Raw genomic sequence first — 18874 nt, 5'->3', positions numbered from 1 at the left:
TCGCTGCTGTCTCCGTACAGGGAAAGTAGCAGGTTCCGAGGCAGCGCACAGACCCCCGAGGGAGGGGGGGAGAGTGGAGGCAGAGAGCCACTCAATGAAGCAACGGCCATCCTTGATTCACGAAGGGGGGTGGGGGGCCTGGAGTACCTCATGGCATGGGAGGACGCCCCGCCATCCCAAAATGAATGGGTCCCAGCCACCCAGATACAAGAGGAATTCTTAGTGGAAGAATTCCACGCCCTCTTCCCACACAGGCCCAAGCCCTGGCACATGGAACGGGAGTGGGAGGAGGAGGAAGCACAGGAGGGGGAAAGCAGTTCGCCATGGAGATGGGAAGCAGAGTTTGAGGACACGGAGGAGGAGATATGGGCATCTCCGAGGTCCATTCAGTCAGGAGAAGAGGTGGACTGGCAGCAGATTTTCACCCCCACCAGCTCTGAGGCCACGGACTTTTTGGGCTTCCCCTCTTCCCAGGAGGAAGGAGGGGGCCAACGGGACTGGGGGGAGGTGTTCACACCAACCGGCTCAGACAGCACGGAGTTTTTAGGCTTTCAGTCACCACCAACACCCGTGCAGCCTCTAGGGAGGGGAGAAGGGGGGCCTGGGAGGGGGGTGGATGTGAGGGGCAAGGGATATCGCGAAGCCCCTCCCCTCCTGAGTTCCAGCCCAGCCCCGAGCGAGGCTGAAAAGAGGGAAAGCTCCAGCTCAAGTGGGGAAACAGGAAGTGGTGTCCAAGGCTCTGGCAGGGTAGAAGAGCCATCGTCCCAGGTGGGACAGGAAGGGGGAAGGAAGGGGGGCAGGCCAGTCCCCCCAACTCCGGAACTTCGCAGAAAGCGTCGGGGGAAGAGGATGGGTCTCCCCAAGTTGTTATGCTGGCGCAAGACGCGCCAAAAGCCACTTGGAGGTTCTGATTCAAGCTGAACAGATGTGTCTTTGTAAATAGCACTGCCATTAGCACTGTAAATACTCAGCACCAATAAAAGATAAAATGCAGAGCTGTGTAGAGTCGTTACTCTGAAGTAGCCTTCTCTGGCCACCGTGACAATATGTTTATTTTTTGGGGTAAATAAATGCCATTAATCCATTCACAATGTCATGCTCTTCCAGAGGTTTTTGTAAGATTATTGGGCAGATTCTCTGCCTACAATATATTATCACAGATGCTTGGTTTACTTTTGCAGTTCTCAAAACTGAATTTGACTCAACAGAGATCACATGCCTCTTCTTCACAGCAAAAATGTTATAACATGAACAGAGTTGAGAAAAAGACCTTAATCCTATTGTTCTACAAACCTATGAATACAGAAACAACCCCTTCAGTGCTAAGTTTCAAGAAGTTCAGTGAATAGAATAGAAACAATATTTTTCTGATTGTTTGGAGTGGACAGTATTTAAGTTTTTCATGTGATTTAAATCGACTATGATTTAAATCAAGCCTTACTGACTAGTGATTTAAATCGTGATTTAAATCATGATTTAAATCAGTTTGATTTAAATCAAATCCACCCTGGTCACACAGTATGGGTCGGGGCCATCTTAAACATATCTGGCGCCCTGGCGCGAAGATCCCTCCGGCGCCCCCCCCAGCCCCGTTTTCCAGCGTGGCTGTCTGGCGGGCGCTGCGCTCAGTGCAGCGCCCCCCTGGCGGCCCTGCGCCACCCAGCCTTGCCGTAGGGCCGGCCCTGGTATGGGTGGTGCAGAGCGTAAGGCCACAGGGCTTGGCTCCTGGGAACCCAGTACAGTAGCTTGCCTTGAGTAGTGCAGACTTAGTCCAAAGTCACCCCATGAGCTTCATAGTTCTTCATAGTTCTACCCTGTCCCTAGTTCTGATACATTACTAAAAAAAATTCTGTGAATGCTATGGTTTGCTTTCCTCTGCTCAAATGCACCCACTGTCTTTATCTCCTAGAAAAAATTGCCTGTCCTTGCCATCGGCCTGTCTGGTGATCTGAGGCCGGGTGAATTTGTTGTGGCCATTGGGAGTCCCTTTGCTTTGCAGAACACAGTGACAACAGGGATTGTCAGTACAGCCCAGCGGGATGGCAAAGAGCTTGGCTTGAAGGATTCTGACATGGATTATGTTCAGACAGATGCTATCATCAATGTAAGTAAATCCTCCGATTTCAGGAAATCTCAAAATCTATGAAGGACCAGAGGTGACGATTTCTAATCAGTCCAACTACTGAGAAGGACCATACTATTGGAAGGTTTTCCAATAATATCACAGTTACAGGTAGGTAGCCGTGTTGGTCTGGGTCGAAGCAAAATAAAAAAATTCCTTCAATAGCACCTTAAAGACCAACTAAGTTTATATTTTGGTATGAGCTTTCGTGTGCATGCACACTTCTTCAGATACACGAAGAAGTGTATCTGAAGAAGTGTGCATGCACACGAAAGCTCATACCAAAATATAAACTTAGTTGGTCTTTAAGGTGCTACTGAAGGAATTTTTTTACAATAATATCACAGTTTACAGTTTATCCAATTTACAGCAGTCCAGTACATTCAATACATCTTTTGACTACAGGCAACTCCCAATTTTCGCAGGGGTTACATTCCCAGGCACCACACCTTGAAGTGAAATCGCATATGCAGTGGTGCCTCACAAGACAAATTTAATTCATTCCGCGAGTCAATTCGTTTTGCAAAAAAAACGTCTTGCGAATCGCGGTTTCCCATAGGAATGCACTGAAATTTCTTTTTTTGCCCACAGGAACGCATTAATTAAATTTCAATGCATTCCTATGGGAAACCACGATTCACAAGACGAATTTTTCACAAAACGAATTCGTCTTGCGAGTCACCATCAGATCGCACGACGCATTCGTCTTGCGAAAAATTCATCTTGCAGGGCATTCGTCTTGCGAGGTACCACTGTATTTGAAACACCACTGAAAAAGCCTGCAAATACCCGTTTTACCCCTTGTGACATTTTTGTAACTTTTGGGGTGACTTCGGATTGGGAACAATGGCTGTGTGCACATTGGACATGCCTAAAACAGTAGCTGCTTGTAGTTCAAAGAAACTGAGAGTGGTCTGTATTTATGAAATAGCAAAGGCTGCTTAATGTTTTCTACTTTACTGGTGTAGATGAATCATTGTTTAACTTCTGTCCTTGTTTCTTAAGAAAAAGCAACCTGTAGAACTTGGCAAATTGTTTTCCATTGGCTCATTATTTTAATGTTTCAGCTTATGTTCTTTGCAGGAGGAGGACTCTAGTCCTATTCCCTGATCCGCAGGGCTACCTTAACCCTAACCACTCCCAGCAGCAGTGTGGCATCTCAGACTCAGTCAGAGCCCCTGAGAGGGGTGCTGTAGACCAACAGCCATTAACCTTTTCAGACCTGGGGCCCACCTTTAACCCCAAAAATGCACTTGGCGATCCCATAACTTAATATTTACCACTTATTTGTGTGGTGGTAGCGCTGCTGCTGCGACCTATCTTAGATCAAGCTGTGACCCTGTAGTGCAGAGGTGGGGGATCTTTTTGGCTATACTGATGGCTTGAGAACCTTCATTTTCTCTGGTTGCTCCATTTCTCTACTGCCTGACCATCCCTGTTGGGCTCAGCTGCCATTCCCTCATCTAGGATGTGGTGGGGTCTCCAGCCATAAGGTTCCTGGGAAGTGGAAGGCAACCAACTCCTGTCATGCTGTGCACCACCTGGTCTTTCCAGTGCCTCACACAGCCCATGCATGACAGGCCGGGCAAGTGCAAGCTCTGAGAAAGATGGGAGGGGGAGGGCAACTCCGTGTCTGCCCACATCAGGCATGTCTATGTCCAGTGAGGCAAAAAGCAGAGATGCCTTACAGAGATGTAGATGCAGACAGCGCATTTGTGTTTGCCTAGCTATCCTAGTAATTTTAGGCGAACTGCCATCTTAATGAAACATGCAACTTGTGCAAGGGAACGAACGTGTGTCTTTATCTCTGCATATGGTGCATGCATATGGTTGCTGGCATTTGCCTGTCTCGAGAGACAATGGAGTGCACCTCCAGTGGTGAAGTCAAACCGCTGCATTATCAGCACTGAATTGACCCCCCTGTGAAGAAAATTAGTCTAAAGTGCACACAGCAGCTTTTGTGGGGCAGAAAATACAGAATTGCTGCTTGATAAAGTATGCTTCATTGAAATATGACGTTCACTTTCCAAAAGTAGCCACCATGTTTTCTGATATTGTTTTGCAGTATGGAAACTCAGGAGGACCTCTGGTAAACTTGGTAAGGACGGATTACTTTAAAAGAGCTTGATAAGCACTTGTTTTCATTTATCGGACTGAATTTTTTTATTTTAAAGGGACAGTTACCCAAATTGCCAACTTGATAGTCTCAGTTTGTCCAATAAAGTAGGAGTTGTGTCATGGCTGGACTAAGACCTGGGAGACCAGGGTTCTAGTCCCACTTGACTGTGAAGTTCAGTGGGTTATTTTGGGCCATGAGTTGGTCTCTCAGCCTAACGTACCTCACGGGGTTGTTGCGAGGATAAAACGGAGGGAGGAGAACTATGTACACCACCTTGAACTCCTTGGAAGAAAGGCAGGACATGCATGTAATAATAATAATAATAATAATAATAATAATAATAATAATAATAATAATAATAATAGAAAGCAGATGTTTTCAAATGTCACAAAATCAGAACCATGGACCTCTATTTTTACTTTTCTTTCATATGCCATGAAAATACGGGTGTGAGAAGGACAGGTCTATCAACGCATTGAAGATACCCAGCCTTGTTTCCTCTTCTAATTTAACCTAATTCCCACAGTCTTTCAAGACTATTGTGAATGGCAGTGGCATTCCAAGCTCTCAAGCAGAGAAAGGTCTTTTCCAGCCCTGCTCTGCAGGATTCCTTAACCAGAGATACCAGGGACCGAACACGAGACCCTGGGCATGCAAAGCCTGTGCTCCACCACTGAGCTGTGGGAGGTGCCCTGGGTCTGCTTTGTGACATCCAAAAGTGCCGTGGAAGCCCAGCCCACTGGTCCACTGGGCAAGGCAGTTCGATAGAGCTGAATGCAGAAGCCAAAAACTCAGTCCAGCATCACAAGTCATGGCGACACATGACAGTTGCAAAAATCCAAGGGTATATAATAATACAATCAGAGCTTTTTTTGTTTGTTTGTTTAAAAATGAAGTGCCAGCATTAATAGCTCAGCCGGTAGAGCCAGGGGCGTAGGAAGTTGGGGGTGGTCCGACCCAGGTTCCATCATGGAGGGGGGTGACAAATTATCAAGGAACAATTCATGCCCTACTAGGGCGGTTCATAAAAACTTTTTGTAAAATGCCTGCTCCAAAGGTCTTATCTTACTACAGTAGGGATTATATATGTATTATATATATATATATTATATGTATTATATATAGGGATTATATATGTATTATATATAGGGATTATATATACAGTAGGGATTATATATATATGAAATGTAATACATATCAGTTAATATCTTGACCCTCCTCCATGAAAATAGCTGTTTGCTTGGCCATTTTCCTATGTTGTGAAGGCTGAAATTTCAATTCAGTGGAGCACTTACTGTTCCCAACCCTAACCCTGCGGAAAGCCATATAATTAGACTTTAATTTGATTTTGACACGTTTTTAGGAGGTAATTTAATTATTGTTTGATTTTAAACCAATGTTATGTATTTGATGTTAGCCGCCCTGAGCCCGACTTGGCCGGGGAGGGTGGGATATAAATAAAAGTTTTTTTATTATTCCTTTGTAAGAAAATATGAAATAATGTAATACCATTTTTGCAGGCCAAAAAAAAAAAATCAATGTGTGGGTGTGGGTGTGGGCGGGGGATGACAAGAAATTTTCCGCACCGGGTGCCACCTGACCTTCCTACACCTCTGGGTAGAGCATGAGACTCTTCATCTCAGGATTGTGGGTTGGACAAAAGATTCCTGCATTCCAGGGGGTTGTGCTAGATGACCCTCAGGGTCCCTTCCAACTCTATAATTCTATCTTGGTAGACCAAGCGGGTTGTACTCTGTGGCAGTGAGTACCGTGTCAGAAAAAAGCGCTGGTTATCATTAATTTACTATTGTGATAAAAGCACAAGCTGCCTGTTAGGAATACACTTCTTTTTAAAGGCAAAAGCTTTTAAAATAACAAATGAAATGTGTTTGTATCTTACTTCAACAGGATGGAGAAGTGATAGGCATCAATACATTAAAGGTTGCTGCAGGAATTTCCTTTGCTATTCCTTCCGATCGCATTGCTCGATTCCTCTCGGAGAATTCTGACAAAGAAAGTAAAGGTAAAATTTGAAAGCAATTTTAAACCAGAGCGGGGGGGGGGGGACCTTTTCAGAGGCAAAAATGGGCAGAGCAACAAATGTGCTATTTGATATAAATATGCTTTTATGTTATGGCTGTATCATCTGTTGGCAGAACTGTTTGGCAGCTCAAATGACATTAAAATGGTCTGGTAGTCCATCTGAGCACCATCACTATTTAGGGACCACGAGTGCTGCTACTTCCCCTCTTCAGCCTCTGATCTGTGAAGAGAAAGAAGATGGGTCCCCTTCCTTTCTCACTAGTGGTTCGTATCCTGTTTCTGCCCCACTGGACCTTCCCCTTCCCCTTTCAGGCTTCACTTTTCCTCCTTCTGTGTTGAGCCTTTTCCCATGTGTGAAATTGACTAGTACATGACTAGTGCAGCTTAGGGCATTCTGTCCTAGCTAGCTGGCTGCCTTAATTTCCTTCCTTTCCACACACCCCCCCCCCCGGCTTTCATTTCTTCACACGATTTTAGTAGCAAGTACTCCTCCAGGCTACCAGACAGAAGGCACTGGGGGCTGCTTATCCACAGAACAGACACGGCGCAATAAGCTGTTGCGCCAGCTTTTCCTGTGTTGCTGCCGCTGAACTGAATCGATTCAGTTCTCACATTGGATTGACAATGAAGTGCTAGAACTGTGTGTCGAGGCTAGTAAAGATGTCAGTATTAATTGCTCTTGGAATTGTTATTACTCCTATTTCAATATCTGCCTGTGGGTATGAATTAGATACAAAGTGTGGCATTAAACATAATGGAAGCATTTTTAATGGTTACGTAATTTCTGATATTATTTCCACCAACTCTGGAAAAACTCAACCTCCAGCTGCTAAAGTAATTATGGTCCCTATCTGGGGCACGTTTTAATAATTATAAAATATAAAATACAATGCACAGATGGTTATAACCCTCCACCCACCCACCTCAGCATCCATTGTCCCTTCCACGTGGCCCCAGCTGTTGGATCAGTGGAGGAACAGTCACAGAATATCTATTTGCACATACATTTCCTCATCCAGCTGTAGTTATGAGAGTGGAAGCAGGGTTGGTTAGATCATTATTTGAAGCACACACCACCAGAGTAATTCTCCACTAATAATAGAAGTCCCTGCTGTTGCAGGAAAAGGGCATGAAAAATCGCTAAGAAAAATCCCTTTCTGGACTCCTAACACTTCACAACTGGAAAACCACAAAAAGATCCTCTATTAATTATCCTGCTCCATCTTTGATCCTTGCTGCTTTAACTGTTTCAGAGGGGGGCTTTCAGAAACATGAGTCCATAATTTTCTCTTTCCTACTTACTCATAGATTAAAAGCCTGTTGCTGCTTACTCTAGAAGCAACACAGGAAGTAATTAGGAGCAACATTATGCACTAGGGACTGATTGCCACGCTTGCAGAGTCCTGCCCATTTCTCCCTGCCCATTTCAGTCTCCCTTTAAACAGAGCTGTGGGTCCCCCAAATGGCATTGGCACCAGGGAACAGGAGGCCCCTTTCTCAGTATAAAGCCTGCTCCGCCATGTCACAGGTTTCCTGGTCCACGCCTAATTTGCAGGGCTGTTTTTAAAACAAAGTTTTAAAACAAAGTTTAAACAAAGCCTCACTGTCAGTCATCGCCTTGCATTGGGGAAAGGGCACCTTTCTTGCTTTGAAGTCATACAGAGAAATAAAGGTTTGAGAACTGCTGCAAATATACAACTGCTTGCCCTTTCAAGAAAGCACTTTGGAGACAGGTTTTACCTTAGGCGAAATAGATCATGTATATAAACTTTGTAAGTCGTAAGGTCTAAAAATAGGAAGCTGCCACATAGTTTAGAAACTTGGCAGATTGTCTGGCCTTTCCGTAAGCTTTCCTAACAACCTGATGTTATGAATTGGCTTGAACTGCTGCCTGTAGAGATTGGTTTGTGCTGCCACACACATACACACACACAAAAGTGGACTTCTCTGCCCTCCTTCCCTTACGGCTAGGGAAGAGAGGTGCAGGGCCCTTAAGATGCTGCCTGAGGGGGGGGGTGCCAGCCCTGGATCTCTTTCTCAGCCCCATTATGTAGCACACCTGAGCCCTGGGAGGGCTGGCAATTGAGCTGGGCCAACCCATTTATCTGAAGACTTTTTATGCTGACAGGGCGGGCCAGCTGTTTCCTTTTTAACTTTTTTTAATTAGCTAGGCATTTTAATGATTATCTGCATTGGTTTTACGTTTTGACGTTGTACCCTGTTCTCTTATTTTATTATACAACGACATAGAAATACTTTAAAAAATAAATAAAATTTACAGTATGCTGCTGAGAAACCCAATTGTCTTAAAGAGATGGCCTATGGCACAAACTTAAGGACTTGGCTATTTTATATGCCATGTAGAGTTTTTATGTAATTCTGTAGTGTTTGATGTTACTTTGGAACGTTTGAAAAAAAGCTAATTAGGCTTTCCTTTTTATTCCAGATATGAAAAAAAGGTTTATTGGAATAAGGATGCTGACAATAACGCCTGTGTAAGTCTCTCTTGGTGTGCTGAACTACAGAACACCCAGAGCTGCATTCATGTATATAATTCCAGTTAAAAGAAGCCAGTCTCCCATGTGCAGAATTGTAACCCTGGGCCCAAATCCAGTTGTCGCCAGGGGCTGCGAATCATGTGTAACAACTGGTGGACCAGATGAGCATTCTCATTCACATCAAAAAGAAGCATTGCTGGCACCTGGGGTCAGCATTTTCAGGCGAAGACCAATGCCATAATGCCCCAGGAAGGCCCATTGGTGCTACCCCCTGACCTGCTGTGTAGGAAGAGGAGCATCTGGGCAGCTTCCCTCCCTCCCTCCCTCCCTCAGTAGCACTGCACCCCTGCTGGCGTCGATAGCCTCTCTTTTGCAGCTACTGCCCACAATAGGAAAGCCTGCTGTTGTGTTGTGCCACTAACTGACACCCCAAGTAGACACTCAGGAGAGGTGAGTGAGTAGCAGCAGTACCTGGTACTGGAAGATGCTGGCAGCAGTGGGGATTGGACCACAGAGATTGGACCACAGGTCTAATCCTCACTTCTGTCCAGGACATGTAAAGCTCATCTCCTGTACACCTGAGGGTGCAAGTGATGAAGGTGGTAAAGAGGTGCCACAGCTTCTTGGGAGAGAGAAGAGCAAGCATGGGCAGCAGCTGTTCGTCTCACCTGCCTAACTGCTCATTTTGGCGAGCAGTGGGGAACGTCTGTGTGGGAATGTTCAGTAGGGTGGGTCATAAAAAACTTTTTTTTGAAAATGTTTCCTCCCTTGATCTTTTATCAGGCGTATGGTATAAACATAGTCAAATTTCAAATTTGGGACAAATCGGTTAATATTTGGACCCTGCTCCTACAGATTGAAATTTTGCCTCACTACGAGTGATGAAAACATAGGAATTTGACTCATTTATTCTCAGTATGTTAAATTGTGAACTAATAAAACATAAATTTTAGATTTTATGTAGAGCAATAATAGTTGCATACTATTATTTTCTGCAATATTTATTTATTTAAGATAAAACATGTTGATAATTTACATGAAAAACCAATGGTTTTGAACAAATTATATGGAACAATTAAGCAAACGGTGTACTAAACAAGTAAACATAAACATTAAACAATAAAACACCACTCATATTATGTGTTGCATCAAAACATCACATTATACTTAATTACTTAGGTATAAATTGTATTAAATGCTTACATTTCGTGTAATTAATAAAATTTAACAGAGGAGCATATTTCAATTGTTTCATTGCCTGATGGAAATTACATTGGTGGTCATGTTACACCGGTTGATAGCAAGGTGAAATCTATTGCAAATTCTCTTATCTCATTTCTCAGAGAAATGTGTGAGTCGACTTGCAGCAGTTGCTTGTGATGGGACAAACACAAACATAGGTGCCCCGGGAGGAATTAACCATCTTATTGAAATAGACATTGGCCGGCCATTGCAATGGAATATTTGCCTCCTTCCTGCCAATGAATTGCCTCTACAACATCTCATCATTGAACTAGATGGACGCACATCTGGGGTTAACACCTTTTCAGGGCATATTGGGAAATTACTGCCCAGTGTCACCGATTTGCCATTTGTTGAATATAAATGTTTTGCACGATCAGATTCAATCCCAGAAATGCCATAAGTAGTTTGGAAAAATCTATCTACTGATAAAAAGTATTTGTGGCAAGTTACATCTGCACTCATCTCTGGAGAATTCAGCAGTGACTTACAGCTGCTCAGAATTGGCCCATGCAGCCATAGCAGGTGGCTCACTAGTGCCTGTCGTATCTGCCAGCTGTATAGAACAAATGATAAAATGGTGGAAAACTGACACATATGAGCCACCAATAATCAGGAACATGACCAACAATGAACTGTTAAATATTGTGACCACTCCATTAACAATTCCAAAATTCAAGTGCCATTCGCAAATGGTTGAATGTGCAGTGAAGGAGGTTACTAAAGCATCTAGGATAGTTATTGGAGAGAAAAGATGTGATGCTACCATCAAAACAACAATGAACAATCGCTCTAAATTCCCAAAACAAGAGACAAATAAGGACTTTGTACCAAAATAGGCTTTTAGTGTAAGGCATAAAAGCATATTTTTAGCATAATAGAATATGGTGTACATGTACAATGTATAATATTGCATCAGGCATAATTTTATTAATTACACAAAATGCAAGCATTTAGTACAATTTATACCTAAGTAATTAAGTATAATGTGATGTTTTGATGCAACACATAATATGAGTGGTGTTTTATTGTTTAATGTTTATGTTTACTTGTTTAGTACACCGTTTACTTAATTGTTCCATATAATTTGTTCAAAACCATTGGTTTTTCATGTAAATTATCAACATGTTTTATCTTAAATAAATAAATATTGCAGAAAATAATAGTATGCAACTATTATTGCTCTACATAAAATCTAAAATTTATGTTTTATTAGTTCACAATTTAACATACTGAGAATAAATGAGTCAAATTCCTATGTTTTCATCACTCGTAGTGAGGCAAAATTTCAATCTGTAGGAGCAGGGTCCAAATATTAACCAATTTGTCCCAAATTTGAAATTTGACTATGTTTATACCATACACCTGATATAAGATCAAGGGAGGAAACATTTTCCAAAAAAAAGTTTTTTATGACCCACCCTAATGTTCAGGGTGACAGGAGAGGATATATTGTTTATTAATATCCTCCCTAACTTGCACTAGCAAGTTCCTTTACTTAGCAGAGTTACATTCCCCTTTTTACATGCACAGCAGATAGCTGGTTGCAGGCTCGTGTGAGCCTCTCACTATTATACAATTCAGTCTGTCTTCAGATTGAATTGTACGTTCCTGGCAAGTTCCCTTGAATCCCTCTTAAAAGAATAAAGACGCCACAATCTTATTCAAAGTTAATAAAAGTATTTAGTTACAAATATGTGCATGTGGATCTACTCCATATGGGGGAACAATCCCAGTGCTTCTGCTAGCTGAGAGCTAGGAAAGCAGTCCTAGCTAAAAGCTGGTCAAACGAAGAAGGAAGTCAAAAAGAGGGAGGTGTGCTGCGTAACTTGTCCCTTTGTTACCTGGACAGGTTAGGTCATGCCCACCTTCTATCACATGCAAAAGGAAGGATGCTCCAGCCAGGAGGAACAGGAAGTTTTGACTGGCTGGACCAAACATTCCCTCGCATGTCTTCTCTAGCATTTCAAGGAATGTTGTACTTGACTGCCTCTCATGGATCAAATCCTACAGTCTGCAGCAGCAGCAGCAGCTGCCGCCTCCTATCTCAGTCTGGAAGAGGAGGAGAAGCTCGCTTGAGGCAAAGCACTTTACCACTACCACAAACAATAACCTTGAACAAGGGTGTGGATTCACATCCATAGTGTCTGCAGAAGGCGGCTTATGCATCTGGATGCCTCTTACAAGTGTGCATGGGTGTGTGTAGCTAGGCTGTGACTTTATGTTTTATTAGAGACACTCTTGAGTTTATAATGACTAAGGACCAAAGTTCACATGACATGTAGTTTGTCCCCGGTATTTTTCCTTTTACAAAATTAAGGGTGCCACCTAAAGTGGAAGATAAGCACAGAGGATAAGGGACTTCTTAATCCTTGACCACTCACGTTTTCCTGATTAAAAACAAAACAATAGTACACACCCCAAAAGCTGCTTGTCTCAGGGCAGAAGCAGCTGGGAGGGGAGTGGGGTTTTGGCTGAAAAGAACTGTAGGCTTATATTCCATTTTAGATCACAGTCTCTGCAACTGCATTTTGTAAAATAAAATATAAGAAACTGTTGGGAGACACTCCCCACAGGTGACTGTAGACAACACATTCGAACAGAGAATGGGTTCAGCTGACCCAACAGCCAGTTTATTTGTGGAAATAGTTTCTCAGGCAAGATTACAGTGGTACCTCGGTTTATGAACACAATTGGTTCCGGAAGTCTGTTCATAAACTGAAGCGTTCATAAACTGAAGCGAACTTTCCCATTGAAAGTAATGGAAAGTGGATTAATCCGTTCCAGATGGGTCTGCGGCGTTCGTAAACCGAAAATTCATAAACCGAGGTGTTCATAAACCGAGGTTCCACTGTACGTGTGAGCTGTGTACTCTGATAAGAGGGGCTTGCAGCGATTCCTCCACAAAGAAGCTGTGATCTTCCATTGAGCTGTTGAGGCTTTGGGGATAACTTTGGGCTGCTGAGAGAAGCAGAACACATTTTTTAAAAAAATTAAACAAAATTGGCCAGTTCCTATGCAGCTGCAGGGTGGTATTGGCAGCAGCAGAATCCTTTGTCTACTGCAGATGCTTGGAACGCCCTGAACACCCTGTTAGGATGTTGTTCCCCAGTTCCCTGAGACTCCTAGGCTCTTCACAAGCCCCTCAAGGCCCAGCAGCTGATGAGAAACAGCTTGTTTTCAGCAGACTCCAAAAAGGAATGCCAGCCAGCAGGACTGCCAAGTCTGCGGGGTCCCTGGCAAGGTGACCTCTGGGTGCCACCCTGATTTCTCTGCAGTCCTCTCGCCTCACTGCCCTTCCTCTACCAGGCAGCAAGAAAGGGCCCCCGTTCCTTGTTTATGTCTAGTTGGGTGGGCAGAGTGAAAAATACATTCTCCGAAGGATGGCTTAGACATCTAGGCAGTCTCTTCTTAATGCTGAAGTAGCTTTCCCTCTCTGCACACAAACCTCAGTTGATGCTGCACATGGCAGCAGAAAAAGGCTCACTTTCCTGAACCCCAGAGGTTTATAAAATAAAAAAAAATTCCTTCAGTAGCACCTTAAAGACCAACTAAGTTTTTATTTTGGTATGAGCTTTCGTGTGCCAACTTTGCTGCCACATACACCCGGACAACATCATTACTGGCCCCAACAACATCCAACATACCATCTCAGGACTATTTAATCGCTCATCTTCTAACATTGTGTATGCCATCAAATGCCAACAGTGCCCTTCAGCTCTCTATATTGGACAAACAGGCCAAACCCTACGCCAAAGGATAAATGGACATAAATCTGACATCAGGAACCAGAAGACAGAGAAATATACAAGATCTATACAAGATCTCAAAGCAGCTGTTTTATTACAGAAAAATTTAAGGAACAGACTGGAAAGAGAAGTTGCTGAATTGGAACTCATTACCAAGCTTAAAACCATGGAGCCACCTGGGATGAATAAAGACATCGGATTCTTATCTCATTATGCATGATCTAGCTTTCTTTAGCGTCTCAGTCCTTGCTCCCCCCCCCCCAGGACTAATTGCAGTCATCAGCAGTCGTTAGCCATCTACAGGTTTACCACTCCCATCAGCCCATCTCCCATTCCCACCCACCCCCACCACCCTCTATATATATATATAGGGTCTGACACTTCTGTTTCAAGTGTATCTGAAGAAGTGTGCATGCACACGAAAGCTCATACCAAAATAAAAACTTAGTTGGTCTTTAAGGTGCTACTAAAGGAATTTTTTATTTTACTTCGACTCAGACCAACACGGCTACCTACCTGTACCCAGAGGTTTATAGTCAACAAAGTTGGCCCGTCAAACTTCTCTGCCTGCACTCCAGGACTTCCTCTCCCTCTCCTCTCCCCATGCGTGCTTCCCCAGCCCCCATATCTGCTTAGAGAGTTTTCCCCAACCCTCTGACGCCGGTTTAAGCACTAGAGGAGAGAAAGTCCCATTGCTCAGCTGGAAGTTCTTGCACTAATGGGGCAGCTTTGTTGGATACAACCCAAAATATCCAGAGATGGATGGGAGTGGGGAGAGGTGGGCTCATCCTCATCCTTTCCCACTTTGAGAAGAAATAGTGCTCCTAAAATTTCAGACACCCAGTCAACTTTTCTCAACCCTTCCTTCCAAAGAACCAGAGAAGCTGTGCAGCAGAGCCCACCTGCCCCTTCCTGTATAGGTTTCCCTCCCTCTGGGGTACTGCATCTGTTCCCGGAAGCCAAATGTTACAACCGTTTTTCAGGGAAAAAAACTACTCATCCACCTTGCCTCTCACCAAGAGGCCACATAAATAGCCTGTGTATTACAAGTTTCACTTGCACTGCTAACTTCCATTTAACACAATACTGCAAAGTTGTTTCTAAAATATTAATTCATGGAGGTAGAAATTCTGAATTCTTCAAAAGCTGCTTTTCAGAAGAAAAAATAAAATAGGTAAGGGGAGAAAAATGCAGTGAAAGTAGCAGCAGCAGCAATAGTAATACAATGATTCAATGTTGGTAATATTTGTGCTTTTCTTTTTTTTAGACTAGTGGAAGAACTTAAGCTTGATGATCCAGATTTTCCAGATGTCAGTAGTGGAATTTATGTGCATGAAGTTGTTCCAAATTCTCCATCTCATAGGTATATTGGTCACAGTCCAGAAGCAGTTGCTTAAAACATGCTAAATCCAGCATAAACTCAGAGGCACGATTAGATTCAAGGTTCAACTTGTGTTGACTGATTTTTATTTTTTAACCATCTAAAAAAACTTGTAATGAGAGCCCTACTTTCTTTTTCAGGAGTTGTACAATCCAGTGGTATTTCATTTTTAAGTATTATTCTTAAAGTCTCAGCTGTATTAGATTTCAAATCACGTAGGAGAAGTCTGTAACATCTGTGCTTATTTTTGTTTTTTTGTTCTGTTTTTTGTTCTAATATTGTTTTTAATGCTGTAATCCACCCTGGGACCTTAGGCTGAAGGGTGGGTTAGAAAATAATAATAATAATAATAATAATAATAATAATAATAATAATAATAATTCATTGTAAGCTGCTTTGGGAGCGTTTAGGGGAGATCAAAATGTTTTAATAAATAAATCTGTTTGTGGTTTTGTTTTGTTTTTTAAAAGGATGGGCTTTATCTTATAACTGTTTCTCTTTTGACATCACAGAGGTGGGATTAAGGATGGAGATATCATTGTTAAGGTGAATGGGCGTCCATTGGAGACTTCTGCTGACCTGCAAGATGCAGTAATGAATGAATCACCTCTACTACTTGAAGTTAGAAGGGGAAACGATGACTTGTTGTTTAACATAGAACCTGAAGTGCTTATGTAAAACAAACTGAGGAAGATCATTGCAACACAATTAAACTCATTTATTCTGGAACATCAGATACCTCCTTTACAATGTTAGTAATAGCACCTTGTGTTGACTGATGACAAGGTGGATTGACATAACTGCCTGAGCCAGGGCTGTACCTGACAGTCAACAACCTCACGACTTCAAGACAAGTTCCTTTTGGTAGTTCTGCATATTGAATTTCATATAGTGTACGACTGTTGTATATGGAAGCAGTGAAATGTAGAAAAAATGATTCTTATAGAATTATTGCCTGATATAAAAGCAAAACAATGTGCAAAACAAAGCTAAAACTTTGAGAAACTGCACAATTTTTCAGGGTTTTATAAATGATTTTTTTTCATTGCATTAAGAAAGCATTATTGTACAAATTATATACTTATGACAAGTACTGTATGTTCTACTGTACAAAGATTAAAGTTTACACAACTGAAAAGTTTTCTCTTAATTCTGTTTAGCTATTATTTCCTAGTACTATTGCTATGAAAAGAAGCACTATACAACAACCCACCTGAGCCCTCAATAGAAGTGCTATACTAGGACAACAAGGGCTATATCACTCACGTTTGAGCTTAAGCCATTGCCAAAGAGGAGTATAGGACTTGTAATGCTAGCTGGAGCCGGTGTCCTTTGGGACGAAGGGCAGGATATTTATTCAACAAATTAATAAATAATTCTATATAGTATCTCTGTTCTGGATTCACTAGAGGGAAGGGTGAAAACAAGGGTGCACATCTGTCGCTACTGTTCACTAAGTGTCTGTTGCGCAGTAAAATGTTCTGTTTTCCCAAGAAAAATAATAGAACCATAGAATTTTAGGCACCAGCAAAAATGTTTCTCCTTAACCACGCCTTTGGCTAGTCTCTGTCTTTCTAAATGTGTTTGTGGAAAGGGATGTTATTGGTTTGTTTTTGGTTTTGGATCTTATTTTCTTATTTTGTGTTCTCATCTTGTACTTTTATGTCATGAACTGCCCTGTGATCTGTGGACGAAGGGTAGTATACAGACTTAATAAATAGTAGTAGTAGTAGAAGTAGTAATAACTAATAGAATTGTAGAGCCAGAAGGGATGCACTCAATCCAACCCCCAAAGAGAGGAAGAGATTAATTTTACTAGTAATTATTTAGGCTCTACTGAGTGGGAACTACGGTAAGTGGAAAGGACCTTGTCACATCCTCCATCTAATGCACGAAACTGCTGGTCAGCCTGCCAGAAGGCTGGAGGCCACAAAGTACTAGAGCAGGCATCCCCAAACTACGGCCCAAAGGACTCTTTTATCCGGCCCGCGGTGCCCCCTGCCGCCCGCTCTTACCGGTGTGGCTAGGCTACCCACTTCTGGGTTGCAAGAGCACCAGAAATGGCTTCCACACATGCGCAAGCGTCATTTCCGGCGCACCTCTGGGTCGGAGGAGGCCCGTGCGCATGCGCACAAGCTATTTCTGGTGCTCCTGCGACCTGGAAGTGCGCCGAAAATAGCAAGTGCACACGCGTATGGGTGCGTGCTCCCGCGTGCTCCCCCGCCCTCCAGCCCACCGCGCGGTCGGCGCTACAGGCACCGGTCCGAAGCGCGGTAAGTTTGGTGACCCCTGTGCTAGAGGGATCCTCCATTTGTGTGCACAGACTGGCTGAACCACTCTCAAGGGGAGGCAGCAGCCTTAACAGATGCTGGGGGTTAGTGGCAGCACTCCCCATTCCTCCTGAGCTTGGTACACACCTCAGCATAGAATCAGGTTGCTTATTTATTTATTTTTAATCTTTATTATTATACTCCACCTTTCCCCCTGACATAACTCAAGGCGGCTTCCTGATAAAAATAAGAACCGCTTAAAAACACAGGAAAAAAACAATCATTAAAAACAATTTAACATTGATAGAATTAGAACTATATACATCTATAAATTTTGAATTATGGTGCTGGAGGAGACTCTTGAGAGTCCCATGGACTGCAAGAAGATCAAACCTATCCATTCTGAAGGAAATCAGCCCTGAGTGCTCAATATATGATTTAATTTAAGCCTTGGAGTTGTACTAATTGGTACAGTAGGTGGGGGTGAGGAAAGCTATGCTTTCCCCTTTTCTCACTAGGAAATCAGCCCGGAGTGCTCACTGGAAGGACAGATCGTGAAGCTGAGGCTCCAATACTTTGGCCACCTCATGAGAAGAGAAGACTCCCTGGAAAAGACCCTGATGTTTGGAAAGATGGAGGGCACAAGGAGAAGGGGACGACAGAGGACGAGATGGTTGGACAGTGTTCTCGAAGCTACGAACATGAATTTGACCAAACTGTGGGAGGCAGTGGAAGACAGGAGTGCCTGGAGTGCTATGGTCCATGGGGTCACGAAGAGTCGGACATGACTAAACGACTAAACAACAACAACAACAACAACAACATCTATAAAACCTTAAAACCATACAATTAATTACAATAAGAACAGCAGGGGACCAGCATTTTCATTAAAAAGCAGTGAGTTCCCCAAAGCCTGTTGCAACAGGAAAGTCCACCTGGCCGAGGAAGGACAGCAAGGAGGGATCCAGTTTGGTTTCTCATGGGAGGGAGGTGCAAACTTGAAGCAGACACCACCCAAAAGGCCCTCTCCCGCGTCCCCACCAAGCAGGCCAGTGTGGGTGGCGGGACTGAAGGGCCTCCTCTGAAGATCTCAGCTAGCTTGGACCTAAGCCATGTAGGGCTTTATAGATCATAGCCAGCACTTTGAATTGTGCCCGAAAACACAGCTGCTGTAGGATTTATCACAATTTACCACAAAAAGTGGTACACGTGCACCGTTTTCAGCATCACAAGGGGTGGGGCAGGGCAGACTAACGTGTCCTGCCAATGCGTCTGATGGCCAGGAATGCGAGTGGGGAGTTGCCTGCAGGGGCAGAGGAAGGGGGGTACGGTAGGTGCGACCTGCCCCAGGTGTCCCCACTGGGTGTGTGTGTGTGACAAAATGCCGGGCGGCACTCACCGTGGGGCCTGCAGTACACCTGAGACACATGTCTCTCCTGGGAGTGACATG

The 18874-nt window shown here is 43.4% G+C and overlaps 1 protein-coding gene across 2 annotated transcripts in view; it reads left to right on the top strand.

The window, feature by feature from the left end:
- HTRA3 (HtrA serine peptidase 3) overlaps positions 1-16914 on the top strand; it is a 33109-nt gene extending 16195 nt beyond the window's left edge. Inside the window, exons 4-9 of one of the 2 annotated variants that reach the window (XM_035113591.2) lie at positions 1910-2104; positions 4188-4220; positions 6150-6264; positions 8731-8779; positions 15041-15136; positions 15667-16914. In XM_035113591.2, the coding sequence (XP_034969482.2) occupies positions 1910-2104; positions 4188-4220; positions 6150-6264; positions 8731-8779; positions 15041-15136; positions 15667-15832 (654 nt within the window). In that variant the 3' untranslated portion in view covers positions 15833-16914. The remainder of the gene's footprint in view (positions 1-1909; positions 2105-4187; positions 4221-6149; positions 6265-8730; positions 8780-15040; positions 15137-15666) is intronic. The other variant, XM_060279055.1, reaches the window with a different exon arrangement.
- The last annotated feature ends 1960 nt before the right edge of the window (positions 16915-18874 follow it).

Source organism: Zootoca vivipara, chromosome 9 (assembly GCF_963506605.1).
Source record: "Zootoca vivipara chromosome 9, rZooViv1.1, whole genome shotgun sequence".
NCBI lineage: Eukaryota > Metazoa > Chordata > Lepidosauria > Squamata > Lacertidae > Zootoca > Zootoca vivipara.
The sequence above is the reverse complement of the archived record's forward strand: the minus strand, read 5'-3'. Positions and strand labels throughout refer to the sequence as shown.